Source organism: Arvicanthis niloticus, chromosome 2 (genome assembly GCF_011762505.2).
Source record: "Arvicanthis niloticus isolate mArvNil1 chromosome 2, mArvNil1.pat.X, whole genome shotgun sequence".
NCBI lineage: Eukaryota > Metazoa > Chordata > Mammalia > Rodentia > Muridae > Arvicanthis > Arvicanthis niloticus.
Genome location: NC_047659.1, coordinates 123,564,862 through 123,587,226, shown reverse-complemented (window position 1 = coordinate 123,587,226; position 22,365 = coordinate 123,564,862). Strand labels below are relative to the sequence as shown.

Here is a 22,365-nt window from a genome sequence, read left to right as displayed (position 1 = left end):
CCTTTCCACATTCCTGGCTCCTCCCAACCCCCACCCGAGATGTGGACCAGAGACATATATGTCCTCACACACCCTCCTCTCAGGCTCAGTTCTGGAACATATCTCCTGTCATCTGCTTCCCGTCTTGTGTGGCAACCTGTGTGTGCACATCAACTCCTGAGTGCTTATTCACACCATCTAAGAACAGCAGAGTAACCCCTACTCCCAATCTACCTTCAGCTAAACCCCAGCTCTCAGCTGTTGAAGACCTAGTATAAGAGGCTCTAGGCCCTGGAATCTAGGGTATGACCTCAGGCTCTTTTTAGCCTCTACAGCTCCAAGTAATGGTGAAGAACACAAGACATTAGTGCAGATGAAGAACTATTTTATTTAGTGAGGATCACAGGATTAATCATGACTGATGGGAAAAGAGATCAGCCTCTGTAAGAAGGCAGACATATAATTTTCCAGGACATGGGCCCCTTTCTGTGAGCCGTGGGAAACACAGCAAGAGGCAGGAGATTGAGCAGCAAGAAATGATTCTGTCGGGAGAAGAATTTGATCAGTGGGGGAGACTTGAGGCCAGTGACTCTTACTGGTATTATCCCATCATCAAACTGTCCCTATGAGGGAAGGAGGCATGAAAAGACACAAGGATAGGATCTCAGCCATAAGGAGCCTGGCTGTGCATGTGCTTGCACTATGTAGACTTGACTGTAGTGAATATGTATATGCTTGCACATATGTATAAACATAGTTGTGTGAGACTGCATGGATTTGTATCACATACGTATCTGGCTGGGGTATGTGCATGCATGCATGTGTGTATGTGTGTGTGCGTATGTGCTTGTGTGCTTATGTGTATCTTTGGTTGTGTGTGTGTGAGTCCATGATGATATATATATATATATATATATATATATATATATATATATATATATGGCCTTGATGGTGCTTATATCTCTTTGTAGTTGTGTTAATATGGCACCTGTGTCTCTCTTCCTCTGTTAGCTTTTCTGTGGACCTTTGTGTGTATGTATTTCTGTGTGTGTTCAAGTGGAAGCTTGTCTCTCTTTAGATATTTCTATAACTTGAATCTTAGATGTTCCCCTAAGAGCACAGGTGTTAATGGCGTGGTCCCCATGGTGGCAATGTTGAGAGATGGGGATCCTGTGGGAATGAGGTACTAGGGAGGAGAAGTCTTCAGGTGACTGGGACATGTCCTCAGAGTGAGCTCTGGAATTCTATCTCTTGCTGACTCTCATTTTGCTTCTTGGCTACAGAATGAATGACTTCTTCCACTATAGTCCCTGCCTTATTATGTTCCCAAAGCAATGCAACAATTGGTCATAGACTGGTTCTGTAAAACTGTGAGCCAAAATAAACCATTTTATCTTTATAAGTTGATTATCTTAGGTCTTTCATTAGAGTGATAAATGGCTGACTAATACTGATGACATTGTCCCTGGATCCTTGCTTCCTTCTGTAAGGATAATGGTGAATCCTCAAATACTGAGGGATGTGAAACAGTACTCACCTGCTCAACCAAGGTAGGCCATCTTTCCTGGGAAGCCTAAACTTTGATGACAAACTGTAGTCCATGGATCAGTAAGTCTGGACAACAATAACAACAAAAGCATAAAAACCAGATTACAGTCATGATTTGGTGGTGAAGGAGCCCAGCAAGAGCTCTGGTCACCAGGCAGGCTTACCACACCCAGGAATGGGGGAAGGATACACCTCCTCCAGTCAGCTTAGCTGTTCTCAGGTCAGGCTGAGAGGGGGTAGTCAGGCTTTATCTCAGACTCACATTAACAATTTATGGGAACAAAGATACATCCAAAGGAGAGATGAGGCCAGCAAGGCCCAGCTGTCCCATGATGTGTAGGGACAAACTCCTTGGGGGAAACCAATCCTTCTTCAGAAGGGGAGGGGACTTACCAGCAATGTTATGTACCAGGGTAACATCCAAACCACTGAGAATCCCATTGACCAGAGGACATACCTGAGCCGGGCCAGAGAGAGGAGTTAGGTTCAGAACCTCCTGCAAAGAGACTTTTAAAGAGACAGCATGCCCAAGGTAGAATGTCCGTGGACACCTTCTACAACCCAGAAACCAACCAGTGTGTTTGGATGTGTAGAAATAAGTAACATAGACAGCTGGAACACAGGATAGATGGACTAATGGATGGCTCCATTTCTCATCCAGGGTAGCTGGGTTTAGTTTACACCAGGGCTCTCTTTCAGCCAGAGAAGCTCTAGGACCTATGGAGAAGGAGGTTGTCACTTCTGACCCATTACCTTGCCCTGGATCAGCTCAGGAAGGACTTTAGTCAGTATCCCTGTGAGGTTGTCTAAAAAGTTTTGAACAGGAGTGACTCTGGAAGAGAAAAGTCATGGATGTGGCTCAGAGGCTTGGGGTTGGGCTTGGGCAGTTCAGCAGCCACTATGCACACTCAGTCTTAATACCCCCAGACCGAGACCAGGCCTTCCCCACTCATGTCTATGGCAGGTAAAAGCAAGGAGCCTAGATGAAGAGGGCTACATGCAACCCAGTTGTGCACACACAGACGAGTGTAGAACAAGCGCTTCCAGAGACATAGTTGATGTACAAGATGACTGTAGAATCCATGCATGCAGAATAGTGCTTAGTATGTGGTTTTCATGGGGGCTCAGTGAAATGATACCCACAAAACCCTATGTATGTGTTCAGTAACTGTGAGCCACGTGCGGACAGGTCCTGTACACTGTGTGACTGGAGCTTCCCTTGTGACAAGCAACTGGAACAAGCAATCAGAATGGGCGCTACATCTATTTACCCTTTAGAATTCTGTTAATATCCTCAATGTAGTTTCATATTACAAATAAATAAGATGGGACAAAATTGGAGAAGTGCAAGTGAAGTTCACATACCCTGTAGTAGGTGGGGCTTAAATACAAACTATTGCCTAATCCATTATAAAATTATCCATTCTATTATAAATATGCATGCATAATAAACAGGATAATGTTCTTTAACACCATCTAGCATAGTTTTTGAGCAATTCATAGTAATAAACTTGGTCTCTTGGTAGTAATTAGATGAGATAATTTTAGATAGAATATCTGTGGAGGTCCATGAAGTTGATGATACAGACAAAAAGTACTAATACCATTAAAAGCCAAAACGTGTACAGTTTCTTTTTCATAGCATTAAAAATGTCTGCCATTCTGTCTAATAAGGTATAAGTGAGTATTTATGTATCTTTATTGCTTATCCATCTGTCCATGTCTGTATGTCTTTCCATCACTCAAAAGCACACATGTATCAACCTACCACCCATCCTCCTCCACACATACACATCTTTCTTTCTATCCTCTTACTCATCTATCCGACCATTGTCCTGTCATCCCACACTGCTGTCTCAGGGTGGGAGAAGAAAGCCCTTTGGCCTCACCCATTGAGTAAGGTGATTTTCAGGCTGCCAGGGGAGTGGGTGCAGTCACCAAGAACCAGATGAATCCTCCCCTGATTGTCTTTCACGGCTAAGACTTCTGCAGTGATGTTCAGCTTCACAGCCAATTCCAAAAGACTTCCAACTACAGGCCTGCCAGAAAAGGAGGAGACATCTCTACTAGCATCTGTCCCTCCCCTGCATTTCAAGATGGGGGGGTTCTTATTGTTAGGAGTGCCAGCCTTACCTTACCCTGTACTTTTCACAATTGTCCTCATCTCCCAAGTAGGAGAGAGCAAGGTTCAGAGAGGTCAAGCCATTTCCTACACAACTAAGTTTGCTCAGTGTATTAGCAGCCATGCTAAGGTTGGAGACCCAGGTGTTTGCAGCTTCCCCCCATCTCCATCAAGCTCTCTTTGTGAGCCATCCCCTCACCACCCTCTTCAGACCCACTCACATATTCACTTTGAGTTTCAAGCCCAGAGGGATGGTGACGTAGAGACGATGGCCATCAGGGCTCTGCACAAGGCCCAGTTCCAGCAGCTGGGGCTCAGTGATTTCTATGCTGTTGGGGGGGGGGGGCAACATTAGAGGGGAAAAATCAGGGTCTCAAGTCTTAAACCTGGAAACCATTTTTTCCCCACACAAATTTATACATCTCAGAGGGAGGGCTGGCTGCCTGAGGTGAGGAAGACAGGAAGAGAGTTTTTCAGGCACACCCATCTTCCTTCAGTTCTGCCTGAATTGAACCCCAATACACAAGGTCCTCTATCCATCCCAGGTCTAGAAGTTGTTTGAGGAAAGAGACTGTGCATGATGGTACAGAGCTATCTAAATCAAGTGGATAATTCTGTAGGTTAGGGTGAGAGTTCTGGTGGCTGGGTATATAGAAAGGTGGATAGAAGAGGAAGTATGTAAATGAAAGGAAGGAAAGATGGCTGGCCGGCTGGCTGGCTGTGCTGACTCTCAATACACACACAGAAGATACACAGGCAACTAGAATAAACCCTGCACAGGACTTATGGCCAAAATCACAAGTTCTTTCTTAACCTTCAGTAGCATAACAGCCCTTAGTGCTTATCACGGTGATTAAAGAGCAGAAGTTGGAAAGAATGAGAAAGGGCGGGAGGAAGCCTTCTCTGATCCATCCATGGTGTCCTATTTACCTTCCCTGGTCTTCTCCAGAGTCTTTCTCTCCACCTCACGGATGGAGAAATCAAACCCAGGAGACAAGGTCCCTGACCTCAAGTCATCCAGAACTGAAGTCTGTCTGACTGTCTCTAGGTCAGAAAGCAAAGGCCCAGGAGGCTAGGAATCTTGGCAATGGCTTGGGTCCAGTCTTACCAAGGACTCAGGCTTGAGTGTGTGGTCACAGCAACAAGCTCCCCATTGTGGATTTTGTGCCTAAGGAAGCTGTCATGGGAAGCACCATGTCAGGTCTCAGGCACAGTTGATACAGATGAGGAGAGTAGCCTTGTGACTGTTCACATTCCCTTGGTGGGATGGACACAGTGACCGCAGTGGATGGCAAAGCTTGGAGCTTCTGTGAGTTAGATTCCTGACTGCATCACCCTAGGGATGTGAGCATGGGCACATCTCTGTGCCTCAGTTTTTCCATCTGAGAACTGGGGATTATGGAGCTGACATGGAAGGCTTGTCACAGGAATAGTAGCTTCTGGTGCCCAGGATGTGCCTTAGGACTGGGGGTAACTATAGTTGTGAAAGGGCCATTGTCCCTTCCAGAGTGAAGAGAAGCCTGGGGACAAGCCCTGGGTCCATCCTCAGCCTATCCCTCTCCTCCTGTGGGGCTGGCCAGGACTTCTGTTGTTAGTGGGAACCAAATCCCTCTGAGGCAACTCACTCAAGGATGTTGTTCAGGAGAGGAACTGATGACGTCAGTTTTCCAAGCAGGCCCCCAACAAGGCCATTAGAATTGCCTCCTCCAGACTTTATAACATCCAGGAGTGGAATATTTTGCAAAATGTCCAGTAGTCCTCCAGACAGCAGGCCATCACTGACAGCTGCAAAGGGGGAAAGAGCTTCAGAGGTCATGTCTGACAGCTTCAGGTTCTCCTGTCTCATACGTTCCTTCCTGGTACTGGGAGATCATTATACCAGAGCACACACGTTAGAACAGACACACGTGAACATCCCCTGAAAGGGATTGCCATAGACTCACCATCTGTGAAGCTTCTAGCAAGATCTGTGGGATTTGAAGGCAGTGCTGGGCTTACAGCCAAAGGCAGACCCTGGCCCAGGGGCAGGGGCAGGCCCTGGCCCAGTGGCAGAGGCAGACCTGCCAGCTGGGCTGTGCCATGGGCCAGCAGCCCACAGAGGACAACGAGGCTCCCAACTAGAAACATCTCTCTTGGTGTCTGCAGACAGAATGACAAGTTCTCTGAGGTACAGATATCAGAGGATTCTCTGTACTGCATGCCATATCCCCAGGGGATGGGATTGCCATTGTTCCCCCTGACCCCAGGGTCTGATAACTAGCAATAATAGCTAACACTGCCACAGTAGTCTGTCCCAGGCTACAGGCTGATGCATTCAGTCACCAACTTCATTGTCACCACATCCTCAGATGTGGGCACAGACAACTCCTACTGCACAGTTGGAGCACAGGCCTAGTGACTCTAGGCAGTTTTCCCCAAGGTCACTAGTTGCAGCTGTGAGAGGCTCTGAAGACCTGATCTGCTCAGCCATCATCTCTGCTAAGAGATGGTTCTTTGGTCTGTTTTCAGGCCATGATGGCATTTGGATATCATTAAGAGAAACCTAATGCCAAAAGTCACATGAACACAGATAGCCTCTCACCCCGTGATGGTCACCTTGTTAAAATGTCTTCCCTAGAGCTTTTACTTAGGGCACAAGGCTCCAGCTCACTACTCTATCAATGTCTCTCTGTCCAGGAAAGGTGAGAGAGTGGCCAGTCCCTGCCCCCAGTCATGGCCAGCTCTGTTTTTCTTGTAAGGTCCCCAGTTAGTGACAGTCCAATCTTCTAGCACCAGCCTACAGTGAGAGACCTGGCCTGCTACCCAGAGCATCTGTGCAGAGGAGGAAGGAGCAGGACTCACCTGAGTCACAAGGTCTCAGTGGCCGTCCTGGGCTCCTTCACCTACCACTTTTGCTAAGGAAGAATCACCCACTTTTATAGAATGGAAATTGGGAAACCTGATATTGGATGATGGGCTTAGAGATAATACCAATTTCTGCAGTTTGGAAGTGTCTTTCAGGGCCCTCCAAAGTAAATAATTGTCAATCATATTAACAGGTGAGTCAGTTAAGCTGTTCGGTCCACAAATTAAACAAGAAAATTTGAGATGGAGGCTTACTCAAGACTTGGTTTCACGCATGAGGCTTAGGTTGGAGACCCATGCTCACAAGTGGCTGGAGGATCAGATTTTCAGTGTTGAAAGGGGTAGTCCAATCAGGCCACTCGGGAACCTTTGTCTGGCTCTGATCGCTTGTGACCTCTGGTCCCCCAGTCCCATTATTTCCACAGTTGGCAGACTCTTGTTCCCACGGTGTTAGGAGTCAAACTATACTTGCCCTCCCTATCTCGAGCGACCCCTAAATTTCATGTGTGTGTATATGTGTACAAGGGAGGTTTTTCCTTTTAAAGACCCCTGGGGTATGTAGATGCTCATAAGATTTTGGGACAGAAAAGTCACTACTGTTTCATTGCAGAGGAGGAAACCGAGGCCAAGTTAGCACAAATGGTTCAGAGGGGAAAAGGCAGAGTTAGAAGCCAACTTATTGGGTAGCAACAGCAAGAAAACCATGTCAGGAGTGACCACTGCCAGGCTCTAGCCTGTGCCAGGTCCACTCATCCTGGCAAGGTGGGTCATGGGTTTCTACAGTGGGAAACTGAGACTTGATTCTTATTCATGCTTGTCTCCATTTTGATTTCCCACACTACACTTCCCACTTCCGTGTTCTGAAACATCTTTCTGGGTTGGTAGGCTTGAGGAATCTTGCAATTTTCTGGTCTCTTAGCCCCATCCTTTCCTCAAATAAAGTAATGAAGCATTGTTCTCCACTCCTCAGACCTGTGAAGTCCATTTTGCAGAGGGAAAAACCAAGTCAGGGATAGGCCAAGGTCTAGAATTGTGAGAACAACCAGGCCATGTTGTGTAGTGAGGGATTGCTTTGAAGTCACTGTGAAGCCCAGGCTGATCTTCAACTTATCCTCCTGCTCAGACTCCTGGGTCCTGGGATTACAGTCATGCCCTTATGCCTGGTCTGAGAGTAGGTCTTGCTCTGCACAGGTTCTTACTTTGGGTAAATTGAGGTAGGTAGGGAAGACCTGGAAAAAAGTCAGATTGTGTGTTCAGTGAGTGGAAATCTCTGAAGTCAGGATGCTGGGTGTGGGTTATGGCAGAAAATATAGCAAGTCGAACCCAGCTGTATGATAACCTTTCAGGCCACTCATTAGGGAAGCTCCTTCCCTCTGTGTAAGATGAGGATAGCCTCACACCTCAGGGTCTTGGGAAGAGAACTCTTGGGGAGCTAATGTGCATCTTGCTCGGTAATGTAGGAGCCTGTAAATTCTTTGGATTTACCTATTTCTGATAGTATTTTGTTCATTTACAGTCTTCATTCCTATCTCAGGCTTTTATCTATACCAAGGTACATAGAAGAGGCTTGTTCTTGCTCTAGACTAGAAAACAGGGACATCACCTACCACCTGGCTTCTTCTGATTTAGCATTTATAATTTACTGCCTCCTTCTTAGACAGACACACAAAATTGTTTATGCCTCATCTGTGCCCTTTGTAGGCCTCAGGCAGAACTACGGTGGGGGCGGCTGTTAGCCCAGCTGCTGCTGTTCCTACCTAAGCCTCTGGCTCACCATCTCTCCTTGGGTCATTTATTGTCTGGGCCCTGGGCAGGGGTGTGGGTGTAGATATTCTCTGTTCCTGGCACTCAGCATGTCTGTGGTTTTCTGAGTCCATCCATACTGAATTCTGTCTTGGAGGGATGGGTGATACCTTTTGGACTCACTGATGCTGTATTGTCTTCAGTTCCTCTTGGATTCCTCTCACCTCTATCCCAACATTGGGAACTGTCTAGTCTTGAGGGTGAGAACTCTTGTTTCACACCCTTAGATGTTTACTTTTGATACTCTGTCTTAAGTTTAAAGAGTCCAAGAACAGGTAAACACAGCAAAGGAACATTTGGTGAAGGTCATCTCTTCTTTCAGTGTGAACTTGTATGGATTATAACTTAGTATGACTTTGTGTGACCATCGTAATAGGGCGAGGGCATTTGAATCAGAAACACTCCCCGTTCATTCTGCCATTGGTATCCACCTGCTCTCACTAGCTGGGCACAAACCCCAGACTTAGGAAACTTAATGCATCACTTCTGCTTCTGCTGGAATTATTCTTTGAGGAGTTCCATGCCTGGCATGCTTGGTGCTCCAGCATGGACACTCCTGAGCTCCTGAGCAGATACACAGCAGCAGGACACACAGAGAAGGTTCCTAACCCCGCTTTCCCTTACAAGTGACACTGAGAGTGTCTACTACGCTCCAAAGAGACTGAGTGGCCTTCTTCCCCTTCTCATACACTGATTGTACTTAGGACCCTGTACTGGTGGTGTGTGTGTAAACCACAGTTTTGTTTTGGTTCTTAAATTAACCAAGTACAGAAGAAGATAATTTGCTGAGGCTTAAGAAGAATCAATCTCATAGAATATAGCTCACTGAGCCCCAGCTCACACCGGCTCCATATTTTAAAGAGCAGAGCTGAGTTTTCTTGTTAAAAGGATACAGCTTATCCCAGGTTCATTCTCTAGAACATGAGAAAGAGAAACATGGGAAAGAGATACAGAAGAGGTGAATAATTTGGGGAGGTTTTCAAAAGGTGGAGGGAAGAGAGAGAGAGAGAGAGAGAGAGAGAGAGAGAGAGAGAGAGAGAGAGGAGAATGAGGAAGAAAATGGTGGGAGGGAGGGAGTTTTATGAGAAAATGGATCTAATGGATCTTCTCAAGTACTGTTAGCCACAGGCAAACTTCCCTTGCCTTGACACCGATTTCTCCAGCATCAAGTGCAAACAGTATCCAGCCTTCAAGGGACCAAGGCCCTCCTTTTCCACTGATGCTGACCAGTCCATCCTCCTCTACATATGCATATTCCATGACAGGTAATGAAGGCATTCTTGTCAGAATGACCTTAGACAGGCTCAGTCTTGTTAATGAAATAAAAAAGGGGGAGAGGTGGAGAGTCTTTGGTGCTGCTTGACAAGAATCTGACATGAGCCAAAGACAAGAAAGTGGGCTTTAGGCAGTCATCTGACATTAGGCTAGAACAAAGAAGTAATTTCAGGTAGGAATCTAAATCTTAGGCTAGAACAAAGAAGTAATTTCAGACAGGAGTCTAAATCTTAGGCTAGAACAAAGAAGTAATTTCAGACAGGAATCTAAATATTAGGCTAGAACAAGGAAGTAGGCTTCAGACATGAAAATAACTTTGGGCTAGGACAGGAAAGTTGGCTTAGATATTTTGGTCTTCCTGATAAGGCCTTAGAAACAGTGATCACAGGAGTGTTCATGTAATTAGGTTTAATGCCTTGCTTGTTCTTTGACTATTTGTGTTTATTATCTGACTTGTTCCTTGACCATTTGCATCTACTGTATTGCTAGACCCCCAACCTAGAACTGACCTTAATACATGCATGTAATTAAAATGGAATAAAAGCAAAAAGGAGGAAGGGGGATGAGATAGGGGATTCTAGGGAGAGGAAATGGGGAAAGGGGATGACATTTGAAATGTAAATAAATAAAATATCCAATAAAAAAGAGCAAACAGTAGCAAATGCCTCTTAGGAGACACTGGGAACTCATACCACTTGTTATAATCCTTTGAGGGAAACTGAAGTTGAGAGAAGGCTGTGACCTGCCTGAGGTGACCTCACCAGGAGAGGTGACCACAGGCTGTGTTGCTTCAGTGCTTTCCGAGGACAGATTTGCAGTCTTCTGTTCCAAAAGAACTACCCATGTTCTCTGGAGGCCTCCCATGGGCTGTTATGTCAGCAGGCTCAGAGTTCTAACTCTGGCAGGCCTCATTAGCACTGGGTGACTCTGGGAAGTTGTTTTCCTCTGCATCCTTTTCCACCTCTTTCTTTTGCTTCATTTTTGAACTGAAAAAGATATGTCAATAACTCACGCTAAGGTCTCCTGCCTTAGTGGACTTCAGAGTGTGAGGTACAACACTGTTAGCAACAGGAACCATAAAGGAAATCGCTAAAACATCCTCATGGCTGCTTCTCTTTGAGCTGAATTAACCTCACCTTTGAGCTAATTTTACCTCACCTAGAATTAACATGGAATTAAGCACACACACCTCCCAAGGCAGTGAGAGGTTAATGTGTGGGGCAAGTTACATGCTCGATTCAGAGCCTGACCGGACAACAAAGAGCACAGAAGGTTTAAGGTACCGAGAGGTAGGCCATGGACAAAAGTTCTGACTATTTGGGGATTACATTTACGCGTTAAGCATCCGTCACCATGAACCCCAAGAGCATTGGAGGGATCTGTGTTCAGACAAGCTCTTCTGGGAGCAGGTGTTATGGCTGAACCTCTAGCTCTGTGAATCTTAATATGAAGACAGAATTGGAAAAACACAAAGAGGTATCTTGATGGAGCCCATAAGACAACCCAGAAGGTGGCAAGAGGAATGCAGACAAAAGCTATCCCTCAAGGAAGCAGACAGCCTTGTGGCCTAGCCCTCCTGTGTTTGCTCTTTGACTCAAGAGCAGGAAGAACCCTGCAAGCCAAAGGCTATCAAATGGAATGTTCAGGAACATGGTGTTTAGGGTTGCAAATCCCCGGTGAAGCATTTCGGATTAGGGAGTTTGAATTGAAAGATGGAGACAGAAGTTCTCTGGCCCTCTTCTCATCCCCGAGCGGTTGACACTTCCTTGTTTGAGCTTTCAGTTCACCAGAACCTTGATTTCATCATACTCCCCTTGGGTGGGAGGGAAGTCTAGGGAAGCCTTAGAAGGGAGGGAGGACGGGGATATCTTGGGGTGAAGGTTCACAATTAAGAGTGTGGGCTTTGTGATCCACCTGCCTGCATGTGATTGATGGGGTTAGCAGGGCTGACGAGGCCAGCTCCTCTCCGTGTGACTTTAGGCAAATAACTTGTTCTTTCAGAACTCTCTTGTGTAAACCAAGTGACAGTTTTATATAGCATGGAGTTGTTGGTGAGGCGTTTAATGAGATGCTGAAGACTTGTCAAGTGTTATTTATTTTTAAAGTTTTATTTTTATTTGTGTATGTGTATATATGCCACGTGTATGCTCATGGAAGCCGGAAAAAGGCACTGGTTTCTCTTAGAGCTGGAATTTCAGGCAGTTGTGGGCCATGTAATATGGGTGCTGGGATCTGAAAGTAGGATCTCTGGGAGAGTAGTAAGCACTCTCAACATGGAGCCATCCCTCTAACCCATGTGTGATATTTATCCTTAACCTGTAATGAATTAGGATGGGAATCAGCATTCAGTTTTGAGTAGCCCACAGACAAATAGTTAACAGTGAATTCGATGGCCTTGAATAAACACTTTCCACATGGGAAAACGTCTTGCAAGTGGTTTTTCATGTACTACACACACACACACACACACACACACACACACACACACACACACACACACACGTTGCCTGCATTTTAAAATTTGTTAAAAACACAGTATGATCAGAAAAAAGTACACACACAAATAGCTGAGTTTTCTACAGACTGAGTACTCTTCCCCATAGCCAGTAGCAGATTAAAGAAGAAGCTGTCACCAGTTCCTTAGAAGTCCCTTGCCCAGCCCCGCCCTACTGTAATTACCCTGCTCTCCAGCAATGTGCATCAGCTGTGGTGTTTTTTGACTTCTGTGCCATCAGAGCTGCAACATGTGCCCTTCAAGTCTGGCTTTTCTGATGCAACTTTGGAAGATTCACTCGTTCAGGCCATGTGAAGTGGAGGGTTCTTTTCATCACCATTGTTAACACAGGCTGTGGCTGTCCTCCCTCCCTCCCTGTCTGTCCATCCTCGGGACATTTGGGGACATGACTGCTTTAACACTACTGTGTGCATTGCTGCCATGACACCCTTGTCTTTGATAGTTCGTGGTGAACCTGCCCCATTATTAAGCTGGGTGTTGGCAGTTTCCTAAGGTGGTGGGGTGATTTCCCTGATGCCTGCAGTATGCCATGGGCCCTGTAGAAGTTTTATTCCCACAAGGGCCTGGATGGTGATGCCCTTTGTCTAAGACACCAATAGTGAGTCTTCAGGTCAGGAGTTATCCATTGATTTCACTCAAACCTTTGCTGAGCTTGCCCCCTGTCCCATCTCTTGCTTTGGGGCTGGAGACACCAGTTACTCATGGACTCAGGCCTTTATAGACCTGAATCTGGTCTGATTCAGAGTCTATTTTGCATTTCTTCTCTGGGAGCCCAGCAATAGACATGGTACACAGTAAGTGCTCAACTAAACCTAGATGAGCAAATGCGTCTGGTTTTTCCCTGCTTTGACCAAGGTCCCTGGCTGCAAACAACAGACTATTGTGGGCATTCCTCACCATTACTGGGCTGATAAGCAAACCAGGGATATTTGCTCTAAAGCTTGAGGTGGGGGTTGAGGGTAGTGTGTAGGGGTGGTGTGGGGGTGTGTAAGGGGCTTGGGCTGGTGTATCCTTCAGGTAGTGTTGATGTATCCTTCAGAGTTAGAGTTTATTGTTGGAAAGGACAGGATGTCTTGGGACCTGGGGGTCATTTTTCCAGGGGACAGCAGAAGCCACACACTGAGAGAGACTTAAGCTCTCAACTGGAAGTACTTCCTTCTGACCAATGGCAGGCAATGGGAGGCCCCTCGAGCCTGGTAGCAGAGACTTGACTGATTCAGGGTTGACCAAGATTATGAGCAGCCACCTGTTCTGAAAGGAGAAGGGGAGTCTTGGTTGCTAGGTGATCCTTCTAATACCCAGGTCCACAGAGAAGGGGATGCTTCCCCATGTATCCCCCAAGGGCTGGGGCCAGGCACATTCCCATCACCTGTTCAAATGACTTCCTGCCCTCTATTTCCAAGACTGTGAGCTCCACCAGGGCAGGGGGCTGAAGAAGTTCAACCATCCCTGGAGCAGAGGTTGTCTTGATTTTAGACAGGGTAGAGTCTGCCCTACTGGATTTGCAGAGCTCTTGGGGGAAGCTAGAATATCCGGTCTGATGACTTGGTAGGGTACAGCCTAGTTGGCCGAAGTTGCTTCTGTTCTCCCCACTCACATGGTGGGTGAGCATTGCAGTATGTTCTCACAGCACATGAGAGCTGTGGCTCTTCCCTCAGTATCTACCAGTTCCAAGGAGGTCTCTCGGGATGGACATCAACACTCACCCACTAGGCCTTTCAACAGCTTCACATCCAGCTGCCGGAGGATCTCACCAATCAGAGGACATACCTAGGCCCCCAGCACAGACAGAGGATCAGCCAAGGATAGGAAGGAACTGACATCTCTGAGGCAGGGGACACCAGCACCACTGGATTCCAGCAGGACCCAGCTAACCACAGGAGGCATGCACAGTACACCCATGCCTACCTCCTGAATCCCCATGAGTCTATGAGGCTTCAGCTGTTCCTGTGCTACATATGAGGACACAGACACTTAGGGTGGTTGTCCCTTGCCATTGGCTACTGATATTTGCTGTCAGGTTCCACATCCCAGGAGCAGAAGTTCTTTGCTAAGTTACCCATATCTGTACCTTGATCCTCAGACTCACAGATGACTACAGGGAAGACAGATTCCTTAAACTTACCTGACTTTCTACCAGATTTGGGATAACTTTCCCTAGGCTTTCTCTGAGGTTGTGGAGAAAATGCTTCATCTTGGGTGAGGCTGACCTAGGAGAAGAGGTGGGAAATTCAGGACAGAACAAACCAGTCCAGGCTACACCAAGGCTGGGAAGTATGTGTTGAACATGCTCTTAAATTCTCACTTGGCCATCTAGGGAGGTATTCTTGTTAGGAATAGTCAATGGGGACCCAGTGAGGTAATGCGACATGGCCAAGGTCACATAGGAACAAGTGGCAACTCTTATTAGGACCATGGCAGGAGAGCACTAGAGTTTATGGCCCTCCTGTACATTGTCAGTGTGTGCCCCAGTCTAAGCAGTTACCACACACCTGATGCTTACACGGGGAGGCATTCATGAGAAGTATCATGGCTCAGCATTTGGAAATTACAGAGAGAAATCAGCACACCCCTCACAGTGGTCTACTGAGGTGGACAAGTGGCTGGTCAGTCCCCAGGGCTCCATAAAATCCTCGTGTCTGTCTTGTTCACCCTGGTGTCTCTAGCATTAGGCAGGGTGCTTGGTATTAGGAGATGGAAGGGATTCTGGAAGAAAGGTCCCCATGTGCAGGCACAGGGGTGTGCAGATGAATGACTGTCAATGGAGGAAAAACGGCCTCAGAGCCAGGCAGCAGCGAGGGTAGAGGGGCTCAAAAGGTATTTTGGAATTTGTACTCCCCCCCCCCCCGAAAGGCTTTGGAGCAGGACCCTAGGGGAAGAGAAGGGGAAAGAGACTTCTACCTTCAAAAGGTATTTCTGCAGTGGGTGGATAACAGGGGGAATACAGGGAGCACAAGGAGGAGGGGCCTGGCTTCTGGGAGGTGGGAACAGGAGGAGAAAGTCCTAGCAAAGGGATGAAGTCTGCTTTGGACTTAGGAGGATGTGTGGGGATATAGAGCCACAGTTGCTCATGAGGCAGGACTGCCCTTGGAGAGCAGAAGGCCTTACTCAGTGGACATGGATGCACCCTCACTGCTGGGCTCCATTTGGCACCTGCCCATCACCAGCTTCCTCCGGCCGAACTCATCTTTCTCCAGCCAGGACTCTGCAGCGAGGCCCATGTGAGCGTGCGTTTTGATGATATTTGAATTGAAGGGCCTGTGGTAAGATAGGAGGAGGAGTGACTGTGTGGATGGAGGTGGGGGTGGCCAGCAAGAAGTGCAGCAAAGCCAGGCACCACTCACTGTCTTCTCAACAATCCACGTCCACTAAGCCCTAGGTTAGTAAGGAGGAACTGCCCCTTGACCTTAGTGACTTCTACACTTGTTTTTACTTTTTCTGGTGCTAGAGCTGGAATGTAAAGCCTGGGCATGTTAAGGGCAGGCTCTCCCACTGAACCCATGCCCACTCTGCACTCCCAGACTTAGACTGACTTTTGAAAAGTCTTAGAAATTCAAGAATTGAGAATAAGCTACCATTTTAAGAGCTTTTTCTGTATAACTGCAGCTGCTGTTTCCCTTACAGGGAGTCTGGGCAGGAGGGGAATGAGCAGACAGAGAAGCGGAATCAGAGAGGCTTCCCTCCTTTCTATAATGGGACACAGCTGCTGACATCACATGAGTTTGGATGAGCTAATGACCCCCTCCACTGAGAGTGTCATCTCCACTGCCGCAGAAGAAACCAGGGTTCAGGGTATAGCAATTCATCCCAGGTCATGAATGATTTTGAGTTCAGGTTGGGGGGGGGTCACAAAAGGTCTGAACTTCCTAGTCTGCCACCCTCACCACACCCTGAGCTTCCAGGTCCCCAAGAAGGAGGAAAAGTGTCCCAAAGACGCTGCTTTGCTAGGTGAGACTCACAGTTTGAATTCAATGTCAAATTCAAGTGTGATGTTTGCGGAGAACCACTCTTTGGGGAAAGCCATCTGGATCCCACCACAGTCCAGCTGCACATTGGTAATGTTGATGCTATAAGGGGAAAAAGTAGAGACCCCACAAGGATGAGAAGGACAACTCAGAAACAAGGCCATGCTTGTCTCAGGGAGCGTCTGGTGGTAGAGCTGGGAGTCAGAGCCTGGGGTGGATGTTCTGACAGTCTGGGCAGCCAGCTGTTGAAGGGCTTCAGAAGCATTCCTCACAGCTGTAGATTGTGCAGTACAGAACCAGATGTTGACAGCATCTATCCTAGGACTCTGAGGCTCTTCTCAGACCAAGACCCTAACATCTGTCTGGGAGTCCACGGGGAAGCTCCTTGGCTTTTTCACACACTATACCTCCAAATTGTTATCTGCAAACCACCTTGGCCTATTTGCAATATATATCCTGAGTCTAACTACCTCTGCTGCCCATATTGCCTAGTCCTGAAGATGCTTCAGTTCCATTCTAGAACTGGGCTTGCTGCTGTGATCTTGGCCTCTCTTTAGACTATTCTCCATGAGGCAGTCCGGGTGACCTTCCTACCACCCTTGTATCCTAATACAAACTGTACAGGATGACCTGTAGGGTCTATACACATTTGCCCTGTGGTATTGGTTTTCCCACCTCTCCACCCACCCTTTGCTCAGTTAGACATGGAGGCACTCTCTTCTTTGAACACACTGATCTCTTCTCTACCTCAGGACCTTTGCACCTACAGAACCTTCTTCCCAGGCCATGTCCCATAGCCCTCATGCTATTTGCCTTTTTCTCTTCATTTAAAGGTCATCTCTTGGACAGGTCCTGGTCAGCCCCCTCACTCCCACCCTCACTTTGCTAAATTTGTTTTCGTGGCATGTCCTTTACCTGAAATTAGTTATTTCTCTCTGAGGTCTAGTCCACTGGGATGGAGGCTTCCCAAAGATAAAGGTCATAGGCCTTATCATAGCTTTATTCTCAATGTGATTGATAACCAGTAGGTATTTGGTGATAATTGTAACATTTGTTAAAGGAATGACTAAAAAGAGGTGATTTGGGCTGCATGTTTCATAGGAAAGCCCTGCTAGTGACTATTGTGGTTCATTCAAATGGAGACAAATTAGGAATTTGGGTCAAGAGAAAATGCAGAGCATTTTTGGGGGGCAGAGCAGGCAGAACAGTGGAGGGCAGAAAGAGGACCTGAATCAAGAGAGCAGTCTCAGTGGCTTTGGGTAGGATGTACCCAGTTCTGCCATGGGAACCCCGGCTACTGAAGGTTATATATCTCCTGTGTTGACCACAGAAGTTCTGTGCATGACTGTCAGAATCCATAGCATCTCCTGTGGGTGGCACCATCACTATGACTGTTTATCTGTTGAGGGCCCATGGTTTGTGGGTAGTGTAGTCCACTCCTTATGCAGAGCCACAAAAACCATGTCCCACTCAAATGGAGATTCAAGTGTCTGGTTGCATCCTTGGTCTCCTTTGATATCCTGGATATCAAAGGTTCTGTTCTGTGCCCCCATTTTACAGGTGAGTTTAGAATGGCCAAACAATTTCCCGAAAGTAAGTGGCAAAGGTGGGCTTTAAGTGCAGACATGTCTGCTTTCCCTGATTTACCACCACCCCAAACAGCTCCTGACAGTGGCTCCAGATTGTTCTCATCTTTGGCTTTGTGTTTTGTCTTCCTTAAGTCTGAATGTCTTCCTTCTTCATAAATCTTGCTCTCTGTTTTGCCCATTCTGCCCTCTGACCATACCTAGAGTGCCCTCGACCCCAGAATCTAAGTAGAAGTCAAGGTCTTACCTGATTTCTTGCTGCTGCTGGAAGTTCATGCCACCGATCAGCCAGCCCACCATCCCTGGGGCCACTGTCCCTGAGACGTTCAGACGGTCCAGAAGGCGCATGCTCTGGATCCGTCCTTCTGCATTGTGCTTCAGGAGGCCCTGTGCAATAACTGGAAATGGAGAAGGGGTGGCGATGTGCATATTGCTGTTTAAGAATGGAGGTATGGAGGCATCAGGCCTGGGGTGAGCCCAGTGTATCCCTTTTCTGTTGAGCACTTATTCATGTTTCTATATTGTGGTGGTTTGAATAGATTTGACCCCCATAGACTCATGTGTATGAATGCTTGGCCATAAGGAGTGGAACTATTTGGAGGTGTGGCCTTATTGGGGTAGGTGTGGCCTTGTTGGAGGAAGTGCTTCATCGTGGGGGCAGGATTTAAGGTTTCCTATGCTCAAGCTCCACCCAGTGTAGAGTTCCAGTCCTGTCCTGGCTGCCCACAGATGATAGTCTCCTTCTGTTGCCTTCTGATCGAGATGTAGAACTCTTAGCTCCTCCAGCACCATGTCTGTCTGCACACTGCCACACTTCCTACCATGATAATAATGAACTGAACCTCTGAAACTGTAAGCCAGCCCCAATTAAATGTCTGATATATAAGAGCTGACTTGATCATGGTGTCTCTTCACAGCAATAAAACCCCAACGAAGATACGTGTCTCCCACAGAGAAGAAACAGATCCATATTCAAAACTTTCCTAAGTGGAGACTATGGCTGAAGATCTCTCCCAGCTGTACCACAAAAACAACTAGGAATATATTTTAAAAAAATCATTTACTCTGCAGAAAAAACCCTATAAATTCTCAAGGGATCAACCTGGAAACCATGCTCAGAACTTCCATAGGATTTTATGAGGCGTAGTGTAAAGTCTGATCAACAACATGCTAGGCCTATGGCCAGGGTCTTCCATTGCCAACATATTCATTTTCTCTAAATATACAGATAGATTTAGTGTTACTGAAACAAGATGTCTCTCAGAGGACCTCAACACACTGGAAAATTCATGGGAAAGAATAAAATGTCGTCAGAAGAAGCAGTATTCCACAATGAAGCAACAGTTAAAGTCCTATGTTGCAGAGCCAGGTCTGAAAGCAGGTGAGTCCTCATGTTGGGAGTGTAGTCATTTATGAGATGGGCTGGGAAACTGACTTACGTGGGCAAGAATGAGGCTGGGTTTTACTTTTCATGCACAGATGCACACAGAGATAAATGTCCACTGTGTGGATTGACACCCTCAGCGTGGAAGGTAAAACTAGAACACTGTTGAAATCGACAACGAGAGTAATTCTGGGATGTGACAAGATCCTGGGCCTCCTGCCTGCTGCACCTGGCTCTCTGCCCCTCCCCCGACATAGATCAGTCTGGTCCTGGCCACTCTGGACTGTCTTAGATGTCCAGCCTCTGGCTATGCTCTGTTATGTATCTATAATAAACCTTTTCCTCCACCATAAAAAGACTCAAAACACAAAGTATATAATTGGAATCTATTCTTGTTTGGCAAAGTCAATAGGTGTCATTTGGGAGGAGCACTGGCTATCTTCTGTTCTGTCTGCACAACCAATCAACTGTGGATTGGAAATATTTGGAAAAGGTTACATGTGTTCTGAATATGTCCATTCTTTCTCGCCATTATTCCCTAAATTAGCTACGACAGTTATTTACAAGTCATTCACATTGTCCTAGGTCTTACAAGTAATCTAGAAATGGTTTCAAGTATGAGGAAGGTTTCCATCAGTGGCAGACACTGTACCATTTTATGTAAAGGGTTGGTGCACCCATGGGTACCTAGGTGCAATTGTATTTGAGATAGTGCTTTCAAGGCAGTCAATACATTTAAATGAGGTCATAGGGTCAGCCCTCATCCAATTGAACAGGTGTCTTTGTAAGAAGACATCAAAAATGTCCTTCTCTGACAGGCTGTGAGAAAGTGCCATCCACAAGCCAGCAAGAGAGGCCCCTCCTCAGACACCAAACCTGTCATCACATTTAACTTGAATTTCTAACTTACAGACTATGTAAAAAAAAAAAAAAAAAAAAAAAACACATCTATTGTTTACGTTCCGCTACTGCCATTCCAATCCTACCCCACCTATGGCATTTTGCTTTGGCAGCACTGGCTAGTTGGCACAGGTGTATACCCTCCCATGGTGGAGGGCATGGGAGACAGCTACGTTCTCTTACAACTGGAATGAGTGTACACCAGCACAGCCATTTTAACAGTTTCAATTAAACTGAGCTTACATCTATTCTGGATATATGTATCCCAGAGGAATTCTCCCACGTGTTCTAATGGAGACACTCCCAAGGATGTTCATCTCAGTGTTGCTTACAGCAACAGGAAGATGCAGACAGCCTAGGTGGCAGTCCCGAGAAAGCAGACAATTAAATGGAGGTAACAGAAGGTATAGACTTCTTTGCACTCATCAAAGCAAGCGAGGTGCCATCAGTATAAAGCAGGCATTTTTTATACTGAAAAGCAGAGTGAGTGAGTACAAACACCTCCTGCAAAGAATGCAGACATGGGTTGTTGTTATTTTCAGAGAGTCTCACAATATAAAATCAGGCTGGCCTTAAACTCAGAGACTTGCTATATCTAACTCCCAGGTACTGGGATTAGAGGCATGCGTGCCACCATGGCCATCTAGATACAGACATAGTTAGAAATACATGGCTAAGCACACAGCAGTTTCTGCCAAGGCCGTAAGGGGATGGGAATGCGGATAAGGGAGAAAGAGAAAATGACACTCTTAAGAGACCATGTGTTAAGAATTGGAAAAGATTAACCCACTCTCAGTTTCCTGTACTTAAGATCCAAGGGATAAGTAAATTAAAAATAAACAAACAAGAGGCTCAGCAGTCAGTGGTGGGTTCAGGCTATGTCCTCCCCACACCCTATGGACAGGACACCAAGCCCACTGGTAAGCTCACTTCTCGCTAGGGTGGACCGGCCATCCTTGTGGGCCTTGGTCAGTCCAGGCCAAGGCTGCTTGGGCAGGGTTGAGGGCAAGGCTAACACTCCCAGGAAGAGGACCAGGAACCTCCAGAGTAGCTGCATCTCAGGTGCTGGCACCCGAACCTGCAGGTGTCAGTAATGGTCCAGCAGGGCCCAGGCAGTTGGCTGTGAGTATGGCCACCCAGATTGATGGGCTTACAGCTGTCTTCGGACAGGTGGCTCCACAGCTGCCCCCAGCATGCTGTGGGAGGTGGTGCAAATGGCTCTGGCAGCTGCTCCCAGCGCTAGTTCACATGGACAGCAGATGCAAAAGGCCAGGCCTGCAGAGGCAGGCTTGGTTGCTTGGAGACACTCACCAGAGCTACTGTTGGGTCATCCAATAGGAGTCCTCTCTCTGATCCTGGGCATAAGCTACATGTTGGTGACTCTTCAGTGAGGATGACCAACACAGAGAGCATGGTCTAATTGGAATAGAACTTTCTTATTCCTTCTTCTTTGGGGGTGGGGGAGGTTTCCAGAATTTATTCCTCTTCTAACTGCAAGGCTGCATCCCTTGAACCCCATCTCCTCACTTGCTTCCCCCTGTAGCAAGCCCTGCTCTACTCTGTTTTTCTGCTGTCTACTCTTTTAGAGCCTACTTTCCAGTGAGTTCACACTTGAGATCTGTCAGCATCTGGCTTGTTTCACATAGCATAATGGCCCCCTGGTCCGTTCACACCATCGGAAATGGTGGCATTTTCTCCTTTGCAAAGGCTTAATGACATTCCATTTCCTCCCCCCCCCCCGATAAATACTGCAGTCAATATGAAGACTGCTTCAGTGAACATAGAAGGACAGGCATCTCTCTGATGTGGAATTTTATTTCCCCTATATACCCAGAAGCAGGATTGCTAGATCATATAAGGTGGTTTAACTTTTTGAGTCACCGCCTATATTGTTTTCCACATGATCAGTTTACGTCCCCAATCAGCAAAGCAACGGGCTCAATTAATGTTCTAAGATTTGATATCCTTCAACTTTGTTTTGAATATAATATTTTTGTTTATTCTTTGAATATTTCATACACATATTCAGCATATTTTGATTATATCCACCCTTCACTCCCGCCATCTTCCTCCAGATCCCACAACACATCCTGCTGCCAATATCAAGTGTTTTTAAATTACCCATCAAGTTCAGTTAGTGCTGCCAATATGCACGAGCATGGAGCCATCCATTAAACCATGGGCAAACTACCCTTAGCCACATCTGTAAAAGAAGAGGACTCTCCCTCTTTTAGAAGCCATCAGTTGTCTGAGCTAAGGACAGGGTCTCATGGACCCATCCATTTTCTATGCTGGAATTTTAGCTGGTTTGATCTTTATGTAGGTAAACACAGCTGCTGTAGGCTCATGAGTGCAGTGGCAGGGTCATGTCCAGAAGATGGCATTTCATAGCACCCCTCCTCATCTCTGGATCGTACATCCTTTCCCTCTTTTGTAGTGTTCCC

General features: G+C 46.6%; 2 protein-coding genes across 4 annotated transcripts; both read right to left on the bottom strand.

Annotated features, from left to right (window-relative positions):
* Positions 1–347: 347 nt before the first annotated feature.
* Positions 348–6,648, bottom strand: LOC117704392 (BPI fold-containing family A member 1). 2 transcript variants are annotated; one of them, XM_076930039.1, is made up of 9 exons: positions 6,491–6,648; positions 5,593–5,788; positions 5,275–5,434; positions 3,871–3,978; positions 3,417–3,566; positions 2,281–2,359; positions 1,921–1,984; positions 1,517–1,593; positions 348–602 (listed from the first exon to the last, which is right to left on the bottom strand). In XM_076930039.1, exons 2-8 carry the CDS (start codon positions 5,774–5,776, stop codon positions 1,553–1,555), a joined length of 786 nt encoding a protein of 261 aa, XP_076786154.1. In that variant the 5' UTR covers positions 5,777–5,788; positions 6,491–6,648; the 3' UTR covers positions 348–602; positions 1,517–1,552. The 2 variants fall into 2 exon arrangements, with proteins under 2 accessions (XP_076786154.1, XP_034352404.1); XM_034496513.2 differs by having other exon boundaries at positions 348–521.
* Positions 6,649–13,111: 6,463 nt separating this feature from the next.
* Positions 13,112–21,178, bottom strand: Bpifa3 (BPI fold containing family A member 3). 2 transcript variants are annotated; one of them, XM_034496822.1, is made up of 7 exons: positions 20,852–21,178; positions 17,885–18,035; positions 16,046–16,153; positions 15,195–15,344; positions 14,212–14,296; positions 13,793–13,856; positions 13,112–13,337 (listed from the first exon to the last, which is right to left on the bottom strand). In XM_034496822.1, exons 1-7 carry the CDS (start codon positions 20,976–20,978, stop codon positions 13,303–13,305), a joined length of 720 nt encoding a protein of 239 aa, XP_034352713.1. In that variant the 5' UTR covers positions 20,979–21,178; the 3' UTR covers positions 13,112–13,302. The 2 variants fall into 2 exon arrangements, with proteins under 2 accessions (XP_034352713.1, XP_076784416.1); XM_076928301.1 differs by having other exon boundaries at positions 13,177–13,332; positions 20,852–21,163.
* Between the last annotated feature and the right edge of the window lie 1,187 nt (positions 21,179–22,365).